General features: G+C 67.2%; 2 protein-coding genes across 3 annotated transcripts in view; one reads left to right on the forward strand and one right to left on the reverse strand.

The window, feature by feature from the left end:
• LOC134552601 (dedicator of cytokinesis protein 2-like) overlaps nt 1–15,734 on the forward strand; it is a 44,352-nt gene that overhangs the window by 18,152 nt on the left and 10,466 nt on the right. The window lies entirely within an intron of this gene.
• On the reverse strand, nt 800–7,147 carry LOC134552605 (basic proline-rich protein-like). 2 transcript variants are annotated; one of them, XM_063401336.1, is made up of 3 exons: nt 5,489–7,147; nt 3,519–3,593; nt 800–1,263 (listed from the first exon to the last, which is right to left on the reverse strand). In XM_063401336.1, the coding sequence occupies exons 1-3, from the start codon at nt 7,003–7,005 to the stop codon at nt 1,044–1,046; spliced, it is 1,812 nt and encodes a 603-aa protein (XP_063257406.1). In that variant the 5' UTR covers nt 7,006–7,147; the 3' UTR covers nt 800–1,043. The 2 variants fall into 2 exon arrangements, with proteins under 2 accessions (XP_063257406.1, XP_063257407.1); XM_063401337.1 differs by having other exon boundaries at nt 1,078–1,238.

Here is a 15,734-nt window from a genome sequence, read left to right on the forward strand (position 1 = left end):
CCGTGGTTCCCGTGCTGCTCGGCCGGGGGTCCCAGACCCTCAGCCCCGGCTGCCCCAGCAGCTCCAGCTGCTGGGAAGGGCTGAGGGGACCAAAACCACCCAGGACAGCGTCCCTCCATCCATCCATCCCCTTGCTGCTGGGCAAGAAGGGAGCTGTGCCCCTGGGCCGCTGTCCCGGCTGCAGCCCTTGCACGGGACGGGGTTTAACACTGTGTGCATCTCCACCAGCGGGAGAGCCGTGGCCAAACCTGCCCGCCCTCCGTGCCCCTCTGTGGCTGCAGCAGCCCTCGCCGTGGCCGTGGTGCTTTCGGACGAGGCCGGGCACTGTCCCCCTCCCTGAGGTCGGTGGCTTTTCCTGCCGGGAGGGCCGTGGCTGCTCCCACCACAGGCGCTCCTCGGGGTGTGCTCACACACCCGTACTGCTGTGGGATCCTGGGACCAGGATGCCGAGTTTTCCCTCTCGTGGCAGCCCCACAGAGGCTGGGATATTTCCTCATTCCCGTCTCCCTATAATCAGTCATCAGTGCATCTTCCCCACCCATGAGAGCCCTGCCCAGCCCACCCTTCCTCCCAGGGGTTTTGGGGACAGGTCTCCTCTCTCCAGGCCAGAGTCTCACAGAGATCTTTTCCCACTGTGTCTGACCAGTGGAAATCTCAGAGTTCCCAGTTAACCTGCAGGAAGCACTGGGAGGGATGGGTGAGCAGCTGTGGGGTGCAGGGGTGGGCACTGGTTTGATCCTCAGGGAACCCCGAACGGAGGGAAATCCAGGGAAGCAGCCTCTGCCCCCTCCTCACTCTCATCCTCCTCCAGAACAGAAGCGCACAGGCGGGAGAGGATGTAACAAAAATAGCGTCTCCTCGGAATTTATTGAATTCTCTTAAATACAGCCGCCGCTCCCCTCGCCGTTTCCACACCCGAGCTCCCCGCGTTCAACGGAATGGTTAAAAATAGAAAAGCTGGTGCTACCCAAACCCTACCGCGGGAGGGAGGGAGGGACGAGAGGTGGGCAGGGGGTCAGTGCTGCGCTCCGGGCTCACCGCGCTCACAGGAACCAGAAGCATTTGCGCCGCGATTTCTTCACGTCCAGCTTGGCCGGCAGCCTCGACACGGGCGATGGCTCCTGCCCGGGCGGTGAGGAGGTCCCCGCCACCCCCAGCGCCGCCCCCAGCGCCGTCGGGGGGGAGCTCGGCCCCGCGTCGCGCTCCATGTGGCTCAGCACCCGCTGGAAGCGGCCCTCCTGCTGGCGGAAATCGTGCTCCACGCTGGGGCGAGGGGGCCGTGTCAGAGGGCAGGGGGACAGCCCCTTGTCACAGTCCCCACTCTGCCACGGCCCCTGGCACCCCAAACACAGCCCCTGGGGGAGCTCAGTGTCCCCAACACAGCCCCCGTGGAGCTCAGTGTCCCCAGCACAGCCCCCGGGGAGCTCAGTGTCCCCAACACAGCCCTCGGGGAGCTCAGTGTCCCCAACACAGCCCCCAGGAGCTCAGTGTCCCCAACAGAGCCCTTGGGGAGCTCAGTGTCCCCAACACAGCCCCCAGAGAGCTCAGTGTCCCCAACACAGCCCACAGAGAGCTCAGTGTCCCCAACACAGCCCTTGGGGAGCTCAGTGTCCCCAACACAGCCCCCAGAGAGCTCAGTGTCCCCAACAGAGCCCTTGGGGAGCTCAGTGTCCCCAACACAGCCCCCGTGGAGCTCAGTGTCCCCAACACAGCCCTTGGGGAGCTCAGTGTTCCCAGCATAGCCCCAGGGAGCTCAGTGTCCCTGCAGCCCCCTGTTTCCCCCGCAGCCCCGGTGTCCCCGCAGCCCCAGTGTCCCCTGTAGCCCCCGGTGTCCCTGCAGCCCCGGTGTTCCCACAGCCCCCAGTGTCCCCGCAGTCCCCGGTGTCCCCGGAGCACCCTGCGGTGCGGGCTGGCTGCCGGCAGCCGCGTGCTGCGATGTTCCCTCGCACGGAAAACGCGTCAATCTCCTCACACCAGCCACGTCCCATCGGATCAGCGAGGTGCCACCGAGTGTGCCCGGCAAGGCGCACGTGGCGCGGCCGCCGCGCACACGGGGAGCGCCCCGGCGCGCTGACACCTCCTGTCACCTCCTGTCACCTCCTGTCACCTCCCCTCGCCAGGACAAGGAGTGTCCCGGGCACCTCTAGAAAAAAGGGCGAGGGGTGCAGACCATAATGGGGGGGCAGCACAGGGAGGGACCTCAACTCCCCTGCAGTGACACAGGGAGGGGTCGGCACCGCTGTGGGACCCTGAGATGGGACAGGGGCAGGCGGGTCTGATCTGCTCCCGGGGCTGTGCCTGGGGGCTGGTGCTGAGGGGGCTGTCCCTGCTCCCTCACCCTGTGTCCCCCCCAGAGCCTTTCCTTATCCCACGGGTGGCAGCAAAACCCACAGCGAGTCCCCAGCGGGAGCCTGGCCATTCCGGGGAGCCACCTCCCCAGATGTGACATGTGTGCCGCTGCCGTGCTGCGTGGAGACAGCCTCGTCAGGCCTAATTAGCCTGAAGTCCCCCATGAGCTGCAGCGGGGGGTGTGGAGCGAGGGGGACTGTGTGGGGAGCACACAGGGATCTCCCTGGGATTCAGACCCTCTCCTCCCTGTATCTCAGCCTTTCTCCTCCTGAATCCCAGCTCCTCTTCCCATCTGGGATCCATCTCCTCCCTGGGTGCCGAGGCAGCAGCGCCGCTGAGCACAGGGACACCGGGGGACCCCAGGAGAGGGCACAGGGCTCACAGAGCACACGTGCACCACGGAGCGTGGCTTGGGACCAGCTCACCGTGTCCTACACATCCCGACAGCAACAGCCTAATTAACAAATTAGCAAAACAGGAGCACACCTGGCCAGCCACCTGCGCTACAGAGGGGACGGCCAGAGGGACAGAAGGACACCCAGGGGTGCCTGGAAGGGCAGAAAGCTCGAGCAAAACTGCAACCCTCCCAGTTCCCCCACAGATGATGCTGGGAGGGCATGAGGTGCCTTTTCCCACACGCCGAACGGGATCTGAGGTGACAGCACAGCAGGGGAAGGGGCTTGCACGCCCTGGCCCAAAGCCAACGCTGGGAAGCAGAGCCCAGGCCCTGTGTTCCCAAACTGGAGCCAGGGGCAGGAACCCATCTGCAGCATCTGTGCAGAGCTGGCGCAGGGACAACAGGATGCAGCCTGGATTTGGAGCGAGCCCACGCAGCAGCCGCTAGCGAGGCTTCCCCGATAGATTGCTGTTACAGGAGATAAATGCTCTGCCATCGTGCCAGAGCAGCCCCCTCCCAGATGCTGCTGCTCCCTGGAGATCACCCTGGCTGATCCCGGGAGCGGGAGCTGCTCCCCGTGGGAAGGAAAGGACAGATCCAGCCCAAGTGACAGCGCAGACACCCAAGGGTGGTCTGTGTGCGGTGCCCCCCAGCGCGAGACAGGAGGTGCAGGCTTGACCCTCCCTCCCTTCCTGCCTCCCTGCCGGTGGAGGAGCCCGGGAGTGCAGGGAGGCGGAGCCCGCGGGATACCCCGAGCCGGGGCTGCCCTCACCTGTAGATGATGCAGGCGCAGTCCCGGCAGGTCCCGCAGTTGGCGATGTCCTGCCCGGTGCGGTACGAGTGGCGCCTGTGACAGAGGTGTGCCGTCAGCTTGGAGACCCGCTCTGGGTCTGCGTGCGTTCTCTGCTGGCCCTGGCCCCTCGTGTGCCTCTGTGCAGACAGGGCTCTCCTCCCTGGATCCCAGCTCCTTTTCTCCCTGGGATCCAGACCCTCTCCTCCCTGTATCTCAGCCTTTCTCCCCTGAATCCCAGCTCCTCTTCCCATCTGGGATCCATCTCCCGGCCTCCCTGGGTCCCACTCTGGGATCCCAGTCCTCTCCTCCCGTGTGATCCCAATCAATACCAAGCCGGGTTCCTCTCGGCTTTGCAGATTTCTCTGACGGGAGCGAACCAGTGCTGGGCACAGAGGCATCTCCAAACCTTTCCCGCCGTGTCCCCCCCTCCCATCCCAATCCTCACCCCGAGGGTCCCCACGCCTGCAGCCCCCAGGTCACCACACCCCTGCCCACACATGGAGGGAGCACAGGCACGTGGCCGTGCCCTGGCACAGCAGTGCCCTGGCAGATGGGCACAGGGAGATGCTCCACACTAATCTGCAGCCCACGCCAGACTCGGAATTTATCTTTTTGATGCTTTTGTACCACAGCATCCTTCTCCTCCTCCAGGAAGGTGCACAGGACTTGGATTATCTGATTCCTGCCAGGCTCAGCTCATGCTGCTGCACCCTCCTCCCTCTCCACAGAAGGGGTCTCCACCCCACATGTCTCTGCTGCTGGTGCCAGACCCCAACCCTGAGACACCCTGATCCCGAGGGCTGTACTGGAGTCCTCCTGCAGGTGCTCCCTGCTGGTCCCTGCTCGTTCTGCTCTGTCCAAAAGGAGCCCTGTGAATGTTCTCTGTCCCTTTGGAACCCTTCTCCATGTCTCCATCGCCCCTCCAGGGCTGTGGGTTTTGGGGGCACGGCTGAAAGGATGTGTCCCACATACACTTCGCATTTCCCCGTTGAAATCCTCCTCCTGCTACTCGACCTTGACCAGGGTTGCTCTCAGCCCTCAGAAACTGGGTCTGTTAATGCACCAAATTGCACATTGCAATGGGGATTTATTCTGCCAGCACCTGAATTAGATCATGAGGCCCTTTATATATATATATGTATATACATGTGCTGCACTTACGTGTGTGTGCCTGCGGCTCTGGCATTGTACAGCAGCCCCCCTCTGCTGGGAGAGCTCATCCTGGGATAGTCTTTCATGTTTTATACACATAAAATTTTGTGGGATGCTGCTGGTGGTCGGTGCCAGGATGTCTCAGCGCTGCTGGCCCTGCTCTGGTGCGCAGTGGGCACCTGGGATCTGACCTGTGGCAAACGAGGCCGTGCTGTTCTGCAGCACAAGGACACCAGGATAATGTTTTCTGTGGTTTCCTATCCCTGGATTTCCTATCTCTGGGCATCTTGTTTGACTGTCACAGTAAATGGAGTTGAGGGCTTAATTAAGGTGTCCCAGACCCCCTTAATTAAGGGGTCCCTTCCCACTGACAATAGTCGAGGGGTAGCATGGGGACAGTGTTCCCGGGCTTCACTCACAGCCAAAACCATCTGATTTAACCAATGGATCACGGCAATCTTGGGCATCAGGAACAAGCCCAAAGATTTTACAGGAGATGCCAGGAGTTTGCTGGTTGCCCTCGTGTGAGATGAGTTTGGAGCATTTCAGCTTCAGGCCATCGTGGGCTGTCCTAGAACACCTTGCTCCAGTTGGCAAATCTGCCTGGGAGGCCAAGGACCGCTGGCCTGGGGAGCACCCTGCCCCTGGAGCAGGTCCTGGGCAGGGCAGGATGGGGCAGCTCTGAGTTTCTGAGAGGGAAACACCTTCAGGAGGCAGCAGCATGTAAATCTCTGCCAGGGTCCCCAGCCCTCGGGGACACTGTCCCCACAGCCCCCACTCTGTCCCCTCCTACTCACCCGTCCCGCTGCGCCTCCTTCTTCTCCAGGTCCTGGATGACGTCCAGCAGCACCCGGATGGTTTGTTGGCTGGTCTCCAGCACCCCTTCCAGGGACTGCAGCTGGGAATGCAGGTCCCCCTGCTCCCCGGGCCCCCACGGGCCCTCTCCCTGAGATGTCCGGGCGTCCTCGTCCCTCGCCGGTGGCCCCACCGGCCCCTTGGCCACCACCACCAGCTGCAGAAGGTCCTGGACGCGGTGCCGCGTGTCCGGCTGCTCGGCGGCGGGGCAGGGCTGTCCGTGCCGGGGCGCCTCCGCTGCCCACCCGGCCGCCTGTGTCCCCCCCGCGCTGGGGCCCTGCGGGGCTGCGGGCGGCGGCTCCCTGGGCCCCTCGGGCCCCGCCCGGCCGTGCCCGGGGTCGGCGGCGCGGAGCCGGCTGCAGGCTGGTGTCGTGTCCGGCGTGGCGGCGGCCGGGCCGTGCCAGCCCGGTGCCGGCGGGGCGGGGGCCGGCGAGGCGCAGCAGGGCCCTCCCCAGAGCGCGGCGCAGAGCTGGTGCTGGGCGGGCGGGGGGTCCCGCCGGGGGATGCCCTGAGGTGGCGGGCGGACGCCGAGGGTGTCCGCGGCGGGGACGGGCTGCCGGCGGTGCGGCGAGGGCTGGCCCGGAGGCGCCGGGCGGCCGCAGGGCAGGCTCCGCTCCGAGTCGCTCCGGCCGAGCCCCCGCTGCTCGGCGGGCGGCCGGGGCTGGCCGCAGGGCACGGAGGCCGGGCGCGGCGTGACCCCGTGGCCGCCCCGGGGGCTCCCGCGGAGCGGGGCGCAGGCTGGGGCCGGCGGGCAGGGCTCGGGGGCGCAGCTTTGCACCGGAGGGGCGCAGCGGGCGGCGGGGCACCCGGCCGTGCCCTGGTAAGGGGGAGGGGGGTCCCTGGGTGGTGGCGGTGGCGGTGTGCGCCGCGCCTTGGCGTGCTGGGCTCCGGCCGCGGTGCGGTCGCGGGTGGCGAGGCCGCCGGGGGCCCGCGGGGGCGCGGCCCAGCTGGCCGCGGTGGGCACGGCAGCCCCCGGGCACCGGGCGCTCGCCACGGCGGGCAGCGCCGCGTCCTCCGCCACATCGCAGACGCTCTTGCTGCGGGGCTGGGGGGCCGGGAAGGGCTTCTGCAGGCTGGGGGAGGTCTGGATGGCGGTGCTCATGCACGCCTTCCTGGGCATGGGCAGCGTCAGCGAGCCCGGCTGCGCCTGGGGCCAGCTGCGCCGCGAGGCACGGAGAGCCGCCGGCTCAGGGGGGTCCCTGGGGGGCGGCGAGGCACGTGGGGTGTTGTGGCCGGGGCCGGCGGCGGGCCCGGGCGGGGAGGGGCTGCCCGCCCGCCCCGCGCCGGCCTCCACCAGGTCCTTGAAGCGGACCTGCTGCGTGCGGTTGCGCCGGCGCTTGAGGCGGCTCTCGATGTCGGGCGAGTCGCGGTTGAGCAGCACCGAGCGCACCGTCATGGCTTTCTCCTGGCTGCCCTCGCCGGCGGGGGCCGGGCCGGGCGCGGGCTCACGGCTGACCATGGCTCAGGGCCGCGGGGCCGGGGTGCTGCGGCGGGGCGCGGGGGGCCGAGCGCCGGCGGCCGGAGCCCTGGGCTGCAGCCGTCCCCGGAGCTGCTGGGGCGGCGGGCAGCCTCATCCCGCGCCGCCACGGACAGGGGATGCTGGGCGGGAGGTGGGCGAGGGGCCGCCGGGCATGCTGCCCGCCGCCCGGCCCTACAGCCCCCGGCGCGCCGCCCCGACAGCCGTGCCCGGCACCGCGGCTCCCCGCCGGCGCCCGCAGCCCATCGTCCCGCCGCGGCCGCCCGGGCTCAGCGCCGCCCGCTGCGGGCCGCCCGGTGCCCGCCGTGCCCGCCCATGGCTCCCGGACCTGCGGGGACAAAGAGAGGTGCGTCAGACCCGGCCACGCCACCGCGGCCCCCCGAGGACACGAGTGTCCCCGTGGAAGTGCCGGCCTCTCCCGCCTCGGCTCCTTCCCGGCCCACCATCACCAAACGCGAAGAGACAGGCTTTGATCTGCGGCGCTGCCTCCTCAGCACAAAGGGAGAAGGGAAAAGAAAGCCCTTTAGCATAAACACGTTCCGAGTTCACAGCTCAAATCAAGCAGAAGCGGCTGTTAAAAATAGCTCTGCCTCGCCGGGGCTGGTGCCTCGTGCAGGGCAGGGCAGGGGCCGGGGCGAGGGGCGCCCGTGAGGGACGGACGGACGGACACGGGGCACCCCCCGCGCGTGGGACACCCGCCACACACGGGTACAGCTCTGAGAGGGATGGACAAGGCGTGGGGCGCCCACCCAGCACGGGACGTGGCGGGAGGGGGCACGGGATCCGTCCTGCCTCGGGTGACATGGGGGACCCATCACGGCTGAGGCGCAGCCAGATGGGCACAGGGGACGTGTTCTGTGTGGCTGTGGCCGGACTGGGCACCGGAGGTGCTGGTTGAGCTGCAGGCATGGGGGACCAGCTCTGTGAGTGGCTTGGGGACACGGAGCTACTTCAGACACATGAGAACCAGCAGGAGGGAGAACGTTCAGCAAGGCCGGGGGATGTCACTGACACCGGCAGCACGTCACAGGGGCAGGACCCGGGGTCACAGCGGCGATTGCACCCAGCTGTATCCCCATCCCTGCCATCACCCTGGTCCCTGCCATTGTCCCCGTCCCTGCCATCGTTCCCGCATGGCTCTGCAGGGCTCCCTCCTCCCCACACCTGCAAGGGGAACGACTCCACGGTCCTGCCCGACGTACCCCCAGCACCCAGCCCGTGCCCACCCGGCTGTGCCTCTGCCCCGTGGCCTGCCCCAGCCCATCACACTGCCCGGGCACCGGCAGCACGGGGCACACCGGGAGCCCTGCTGGGATGTCCCGGGGTGCAGGGCAGGCCGTCGGCTCGTTTTGGGACGCGGCCAAAGACAGAGATTCCAGCCGCAGCGAGCAGCGGCTCGGCTTTGCCGCACCACACCGTGTCCCGTGTCCCGCACCCCCGGTGTCCCCGCCCCGGACCACAGCCCGGTGCTCCCGCAGCGTCCCCGCACCCTCTCCGCCCGCCCAGGCGGGGGCCTCGCTGCCTCCACAGCCGCCCTGCCCTCACTGCGGACGGACACAGGGCTCAGACACCCCCGGCCCCCTCCCTGTCTTGCCTTGCTCCTGCTGGCACGAAGCGCTGACTCAGCACAGCAGCCCGGAGTCCCCGGTGCCGGCACAGCCAAACTTCCAAGCGCTGTGTGCCGGTGCCCCGTGCCCGCCCGCGCCGGCGGCGAGCACCGACCCAGCGGAGCCGGGGGCTCTCGCCGCCTTCCCTGCGCCCACCCCGGCCCCACACGCCCCGCTCGTGTTCGTCGGGATGCTGCTCCACGCGCCGCCCAGCCGCCCGGCGCTTCCCTTCCCGAGCTTGGAGCCGTGCCCAGACCCCGGAGATGTCTGCGAGGCAGGACGAGACGAGGGGTGGGATGGGGCTCCTCGTTAGTATGGACAGCAACAGGCACAGGAGCGAGCTGGCTGGGGCTGAAGCCAGAGGAGCCCGTCCTCTTTCCTACATCACCACATCCCTCCTGACCCGGGGCACGGGCGCCCACGCTGGCCTGGGCAGAGCCTGCCGGGATATCCGTGGGATGAGCCACCCCTGAGGCCCTGTCACAGGCTTGGGGTCACCTCTCTCCCTGTGCCACAGCGATGGCTGGTGCCCAGAGCTTGGTACCCCCATCCTGGGTGCCTGGCAGCATCCCCGGCTGTGGCTGTGCCGGAGAGGGCAACACAGAGGGCAGAGGGCCCTGCTGGCCACATCTCCATGCTGGAGCTGAGCACTCCAGGGCAGCCTGTGTGTGGCCAGCCTGCTCTGGAGGGTGCTGGGAGCGGCTCCAAGTGCCAGGCACGGGGCAGGAACAGGTCCAAGAGCAGGAGCAGCCCTGTGATTCTGCCACGGGCCCTCGCCGAGCCGTGGCTGGCGCAGCGTGGGACGGGGCCGTTCCCCTGCCGACGCAGCAAACGCGGCGCTGTCACTCAGCGGGGCCTCGCCGGAGCACCCTCGGCCTTCCCGGGCTGCCGGGAGATCAGAGACGAGCCACAAGGACAAAGGGAAGCCTATAAATTATACATGGAGCAGCTCCATTTGGGAACAGTTCTGAGGATGTCAGACACCCACGCCAGGACCCTCCCACGCATCCTTGCGTTCTCGTTGTGCCCTGGTCGGGTTTATTGCCGCGCTCGGGCACCGTTTGCAGCACGCCGGCATCTCTGAGCGTGGATAATGAGTCCAACTTGGGATGGGATCAGGATGGTGCATCCTGCCCTGTCAGATGGACTCTCCTGGGCTGTCCCTGAAAGTGAAGAACCTGCTCTGCTGATGGCTGCAAAGGACATCTCAGAGGCACCTGGCACCCAGCCGCACCAGAGCTTCGCAGCCACTCTTCGAGCACATTTACTGGGCAATGCTCAGTGCCTCCACCCTGGAGCCCCTCCAAGGTCCTGAGCCCACCACAGCCCCTTCCAGGGTCTACTCCAACAGGACCCCAGGGCTGTGGTCACTTCTCCCTCCAGGAGAGACCTGTGCAACCTCCCGAGGCCGAAGCAGGAACCCTGGCACTCCACTCCGATGTGCCCTGCCGGACATTGGGGTCCTCCTTGGAGAGGTCAGGAGAGCCCGGGGGGTGGGACAGGGAGCCACAGAGCCCTGGCAGGGGATGCAGGTGGGCTGGAATCGTCCAGGGAATGGGTCTGGTGCTTGACTAATCCCCTCTGAAGGCCGGCAGCATGAACCAGCCACGCCAGTCAGCGCGGGGCTGCGGAGAGCACGGCTCATCAAACCCATTTGCTGCCGGGCTTGATGAGGTTCCAAGTTTGGTCAGGGGAGGTAAAAGCCTCGGTGGAGCAGGCTCGGATTTCTGTGAGGCATTTGACATTTCAGCGAAGAAAGCAGGATGATCCCAAAGCAAAGTGGCACACATTAAGTGGATTAAAACCGGCTAACCAGCATGTCTCTGCTCGTAACCATCCCGTGGCCATGACCACAGAGGGAAACTGAGGAAAGGGGAGGAAATGAAGAGCGAGGAAGGAAAAAAGGAGGCAGGCAAGGGGGCACGGAGCAGAGGCTGTGCAGGATGGGGCTCTGGGTGGCAGCTCCAAGCTCCACTCACGGCAGCTGGAAATGCGTGTTGGCAGGTCGGAGAAGCAACTTCCTTAAAAAGTCAGGCCAGCTGGCACAGGAACAGCTTGGAAAGGTTTTGCACAGTGGTGGACCCTCCATCTCAGCGATTTTTTAAGGTCTGAGTGTTTTTCTCCTCTGGGTTCTATGGGAATTGCAGGCACATGGATAAGGTGAGACAGCAGGTCACATCGGTGATGTACAGGTGAAAGCAGGTGACACTGTGACACCGTGGATGCCGTGGGTTCTGCAGCAGTGGGTTCTGCTGGATGCTCCCACATTTGGGAATGATCTCCCCTCTGCTGAGCGACCCCAGGAGCTGAGGAAGCATCAGGAATCTCTTCTCATGGACACCCCTTAGAGACTCCCAGCACTGGGTTTCTCTGGCCAGCACTGATGGGTGCTGAATTTTGTGAGTAAGAGGCGCCAAACCTGCCAGGTTTGCATCGTGCAAACTCTGATGGTGCAGGGCTGACCTCAGAGGTCACAGCCCTGCTTCACACCGCCCTGCCTGGAGTTACCTGCCAGCTCCAGCCCTTTCTGCACCTATCCTCTCCCTCACCCTTGCCGGTAATGCCGTGGAAGAGGGAGAAACGGAGCAGACACATAAATCTTCTCCTCAGGACACAGGAAGCCAGGAGATGAGATTTATGAGAGAGGAAGTCAGGTTCTCCTGGAGCCGCAGAGAAGTGAATGACCCGGCTCTGCTCCCAAGGCAGTGCCTTTGTGGGGCAACACATCTGATTTTCCTGATCTCCAGAGGGGAGAGGGGTGCTGCTGGCAGTGGAGCAGGGCAGCACCGGAGGATGAGGCGCTGGAGGGGCAGGAACCCGGCTCATGACACATCACTCCACAACAGAGCCTAATCCCACCTTGGCGCCGGGAGGACTCGAGGCGTTTGTTCTCGGATCAGAGCATGTGTGGGACTCGAGGATGGAGGACTTGGAGCAGCTCCTCGGGCAGCTTGCACGCCCGAAATCTGGTTCCTCGCCGAGGAGGCTCCACCACGAAGCCAGCTCATGCCCTGCCCTCATGCTTCTCTTGGAGGCTCTTCCAGAACCTGGCTGCTGGGAGCCTCACAGCCCTTCTCATTTCCTGCAGGCACTTAATCACGGCCCGTTTCTATCCGACTGTGCTCGTGCCAATGGAGCGCTTCCGCTCGAGCGGCCCTGCTCCCTCCTCGGTGCCCAGCCCTCGCAGTCCCCAGCAAGGACTCGCCCCTTCTCCAGCCACATTCCCACATTCCCAGCGCTCCCTGAGTCCAGCTTGGCTCCTGTCCCCATGTCCCTGAGGGACCTCGCACTGCCTGACCCCCTCAGAGCTCAAGGCTCTGCTCCGACACCACTGCGGCTCCCCCAGGACCCCTGGGCTGGCCCGGCCGAGGACACAGGCGCTGTCCCTGCCACCAGGGCCATGCCAGTGGTGCCTGTGCCCCGCAGTGTCCCCAGCCCCGCCTTGGGCATTGCCCAGGGGCTCTGGGAGTGGCACCGGCGCTCGGGTGGGTCTTGCTGGAGCCGAGGGATCCACACTCATCCCTATGTAGGTCACTGGCTGGAGTGCTCTGCGGGTGCATTAGTCACTCTCCCAGCCACGGGGCCCAGTGGAAGGCTGGAAGCCCCCACCACCCACCTCCCCACGGCGCCAGCGCCCACGGCCACCCCATGGGCTCCTCTCTGGGGCCACCAAGGCTCCCTGCTGGCCTGGCCACACACGCCCGTGCCTGTGGAAGGGATCCCATCGGTCAGGGAAGGAGGAGCAGCATCCTCCTGGCACGTGGGGGTCACCAGCTCCGCGCCCATCGCTCCCCCCTGCCTGCGGATGTGCTGGTGCTGCAGATGGAGGCTGCACACGGCCAGGGAGACGCAAGTACAAAGGCTCTGCACGAGCCTTCAGAAGCTGCAGAAGCCAAATTATTCCTCTGTCTCCCGTGGATGCTAATACGGCTGTCATGGCAGTGGTGTCTCCGTTCCCTGTGCTACCTGCTGGCGTTCCCACCTCTCTGCCAGGCAGAGGAGCGTTGGGATCACTGTTCTAATGAGACGTGAAGAGGTGGAGTGAGCTGCCTGGGGGAGCGCGGGCACAGCGGGGCAGACGGCGCGTGTGGAGCAGGAGCAGCTCAGGAGGAGTTTGTTCTGTGTCCCAAGGCTTCCCTCGGCCACATCCCTGGAGCTGCTGCCGGCGCTGCGGTTCAGCGGCGCCCCTGGGGCTGCAGAGGAGACCACCCTGGGAGGAAGAACACCCAGCTCGGCTGCTCCCTTCCCAGTGAACGGGATACAGGCAAACCCATCCTCTCCCGAGCCCTGGAGATGCCCTGTGAGGCTGCACGGACCTGGGAAGATGCTTGTGATGGAGATCCAGCACCAAAACCCAGGGCTCTGCTGCCATCTCCAGCACGGGCTGATCCTGCAGCAGTGACAGGACAAGGGAAGTGGGACACGGCCCAGAGACTTTCGTCCATGGGGACCCAGCTCATCTGCAGGCCCTGCGCTCTCCGGGAGGATGTCTCAGCTCTGGAGAAGGGGTTGGGAACCCATCAGGAGCCCACTTACCCCAGAGTGCAAAGCAGGTGCCTGGGCCAGGGGACCCTGAGCTCTGTGGGCTCCCTCACAGGCCAGAAATGGCTCCAGAAAGCCCCCGACTCTCCCCAGAGCTCACTTCTGGAAAAAGCTGGAAAGGCTTCACCGCCCAGCAGTTCCTGCCCCGTCCCAGCCACCCCTGCACACAGCAGTCCAGGCTCGGGGGGCTCGGTCCTGGGTGCAGCAGGGACCCCCCAGAGCAGCACCCCCAGCCGTGGTGCCAGCAGCCAGCGGCACGGCCTCTGCAGCTGCAGCTCCCAGCACTGAGAATGTCCTTCCAGAATACAAATTCCTGCCTTTAAGTGCATTCCCAATGCCATCGAACAGCCTGCCCCCCTTTATCTCCGTGCGCTTTAGACAACGCTGGCTACCAGGGGAATTCGGGAATTAGCAAGTGTCTTCCTTTGCCTCGTGCCTCAGTTTCCCCACCACCGAACAGTCCAGCCCGTTCAGAGCATCTGCAAACACGCGAGGCAGGCTCTGCCCACGGCACTGGCCAGGGCTGGAGTAGGAACAGGAATAGACCCACTCATTATCTGTGGCCTCTGGATGCCACCATGCTATTAAGTAATTACAATAATTATCATTTGTAAAGAAGACAACCTCAGCCCAAAGGAGCTTCTGCGACGAAATCCGCCCCGCTCCTCGGAAGGACGAACGCTCCCTGCGGAGAGGGGGCACAGGGAAGGGCCGGGGGTGCCCGAGGGTCCCCCCGCTGCTCCCGGACCCGCTCCTCTGGCAGCGCCGCCGGGAGGGAGCGCAGCGCCGGCCGCGGGGCTCGTTCCCGACCCCCGGGAGGGCCGAGCGCGGAGATCGCCGCGAGCTGTGGCGGCACCGAGCGCGCCGTGCCCCTCCGAGCGAGCGGCTGACACCGATGTCCCCGTGTGTCCCCGTGCTGGCACAGCCCGGGCCCGCTGGTTACTCATTCGTGTCCACCTCGTGCTCCCGCCGCGAAAGCGGCTCCGGGGAGACCCCGGCCCCGCTCCCGCCCCGCTGCCGGCAGCCGCAGCTCCGGCGGGGTTTGTGTGCGTTCCCGCGGGGAGGATCGGCACCGGAGCAGCCCGGGAGGGACCCCGGCAGCTGCGCATCCCCGTTCGGCGGGACTGCCCGGGGCTCGCTCCCGCATCCCGGAGCCCCGCCGGCGGACACAAGGCCTCGGGCGCGGAGCGCGGCGCCGGGAGCCGCCGGGAGCAACGTGGGCTGAATCCCTCCAGCCCCGGCCGGCGTCACCGCGGCGCGGTGCCCAAGTGACATCCCTGGGTGTGCGTGTGCGTGTGTCAGCCGGCTCAGCCGCGGCTGACGGACCCGTTCCTAACGAGGGGGAGCGGGGACGAGCCCGCCTGGCCGCTCCCCAGAGCGGCTCCAGCACGCAGCGACCCAGCGAGCGGCGGGGCCGGGGCGGACAGGGCGAGGCTGCGGCACCGCGGCGCGACCTGGGGGTCTTCTGCCCCTCTAACACAGCAGCTCCCACCACGGATGCAGAACTGTAGGCTACGCACCGTGCCACGGTTCCAGCACGGCGGTGTCCCCCAGAGACCCCCGCCACGGCGCCCAGCTCGGCGCGGGGTGCCCAGCGAAGGGGGCTCGGCGCGGGGTGCTCGGCGCACGGTGCCTGCTACGGGATGCTCGGTGTCCCGTGCCACCGTCACCGTGCCTCCAGCAGTTCCCCGGGCAGCCCCTGCTCGCCGGGAGCGAAGGAGGGCAGGACAGGGAGATGCCGCGACCTCCGGGGATACCGAGGATCCCCCTCGCCAGCCCCGCTCGCCTCCTCGCCCCGGCCCCACCGGCCCCTGCGCATCCCGCGGGCCGAGGGTACCCGTACCGCTCCCGCGCCGCCGGGGTCCCTGCACCGCCGCGCAGTCCCGGTTCCGGGGCTCCCCGCCCCGCGTCGCCCCTCCCAGCCCCGGGGTTCCCACGCCCCGGCCGCGGGGCCGCCCGGGGTCCCGGTACCGCCGGCGCCGCAGGGCCGATGCCCGCAGCACCCGGTCCGGCCGCCGCCCCGCTCCCCGGCCGAGCCTGCTCCGCATCTCGCCCGGTACCTGGTGCTCGGCGGCGGCGGCGGCGGCGGCGCGGGTCCGGCAGCGGCGGGCGCGGGGCTCGGCGGGGCGGGGCGGGGCGGCGCGCGCTCGCCGGTACCGGGGCGGAGCGGCGGGGGCGGAGCGGGGCGGGGGGCGGAGCCCCGCGGTGGGGAGCGCGCCCGGGAGCCGAGCCCCGGAGCCCTGCAAGAGCCGCGGTCCCGGCACCGGGAGGGCGCTGCCCGGGCGGTGCGGTGGCTGCGCCCCCGGTCCCGCGGGTCCCCGGCGTGCCGGTGCTCGGCGGGGCGGCCGCGGGGCTGTGGCACCACGCGGATTCCCGAAGGAGCGGGAGCTGCCGGGGTTTGATCCGTCTGCTCTGCACAAGAGAATTCCCCGCAAAGCCCGCGTAGCCGGGGCTGGCCGTGGGCGCACGTTGCTTCCCCGCGGCAGCCCCCGGTGGGCTCCGCCCCGCCCCGAGCAGCTCCCGGGGCTGCCCGGGGCTGGTGGTGCCACGCTGGAGCCCTCG

Source organism: Prinia subflava, chromosome 7 (assembly GCF_021018805.1).
Source record: "Prinia subflava isolate CZ2003 ecotype Zambia chromosome 7, Cam_Psub_1.2, whole genome shotgun sequence".
In the NCBI taxonomy this organism is placed as follows: domain Eukaryota; kingdom Metazoa; phylum Chordata; class Aves; order Passeriformes; family Cisticolidae; genus Prinia; species Prinia subflava.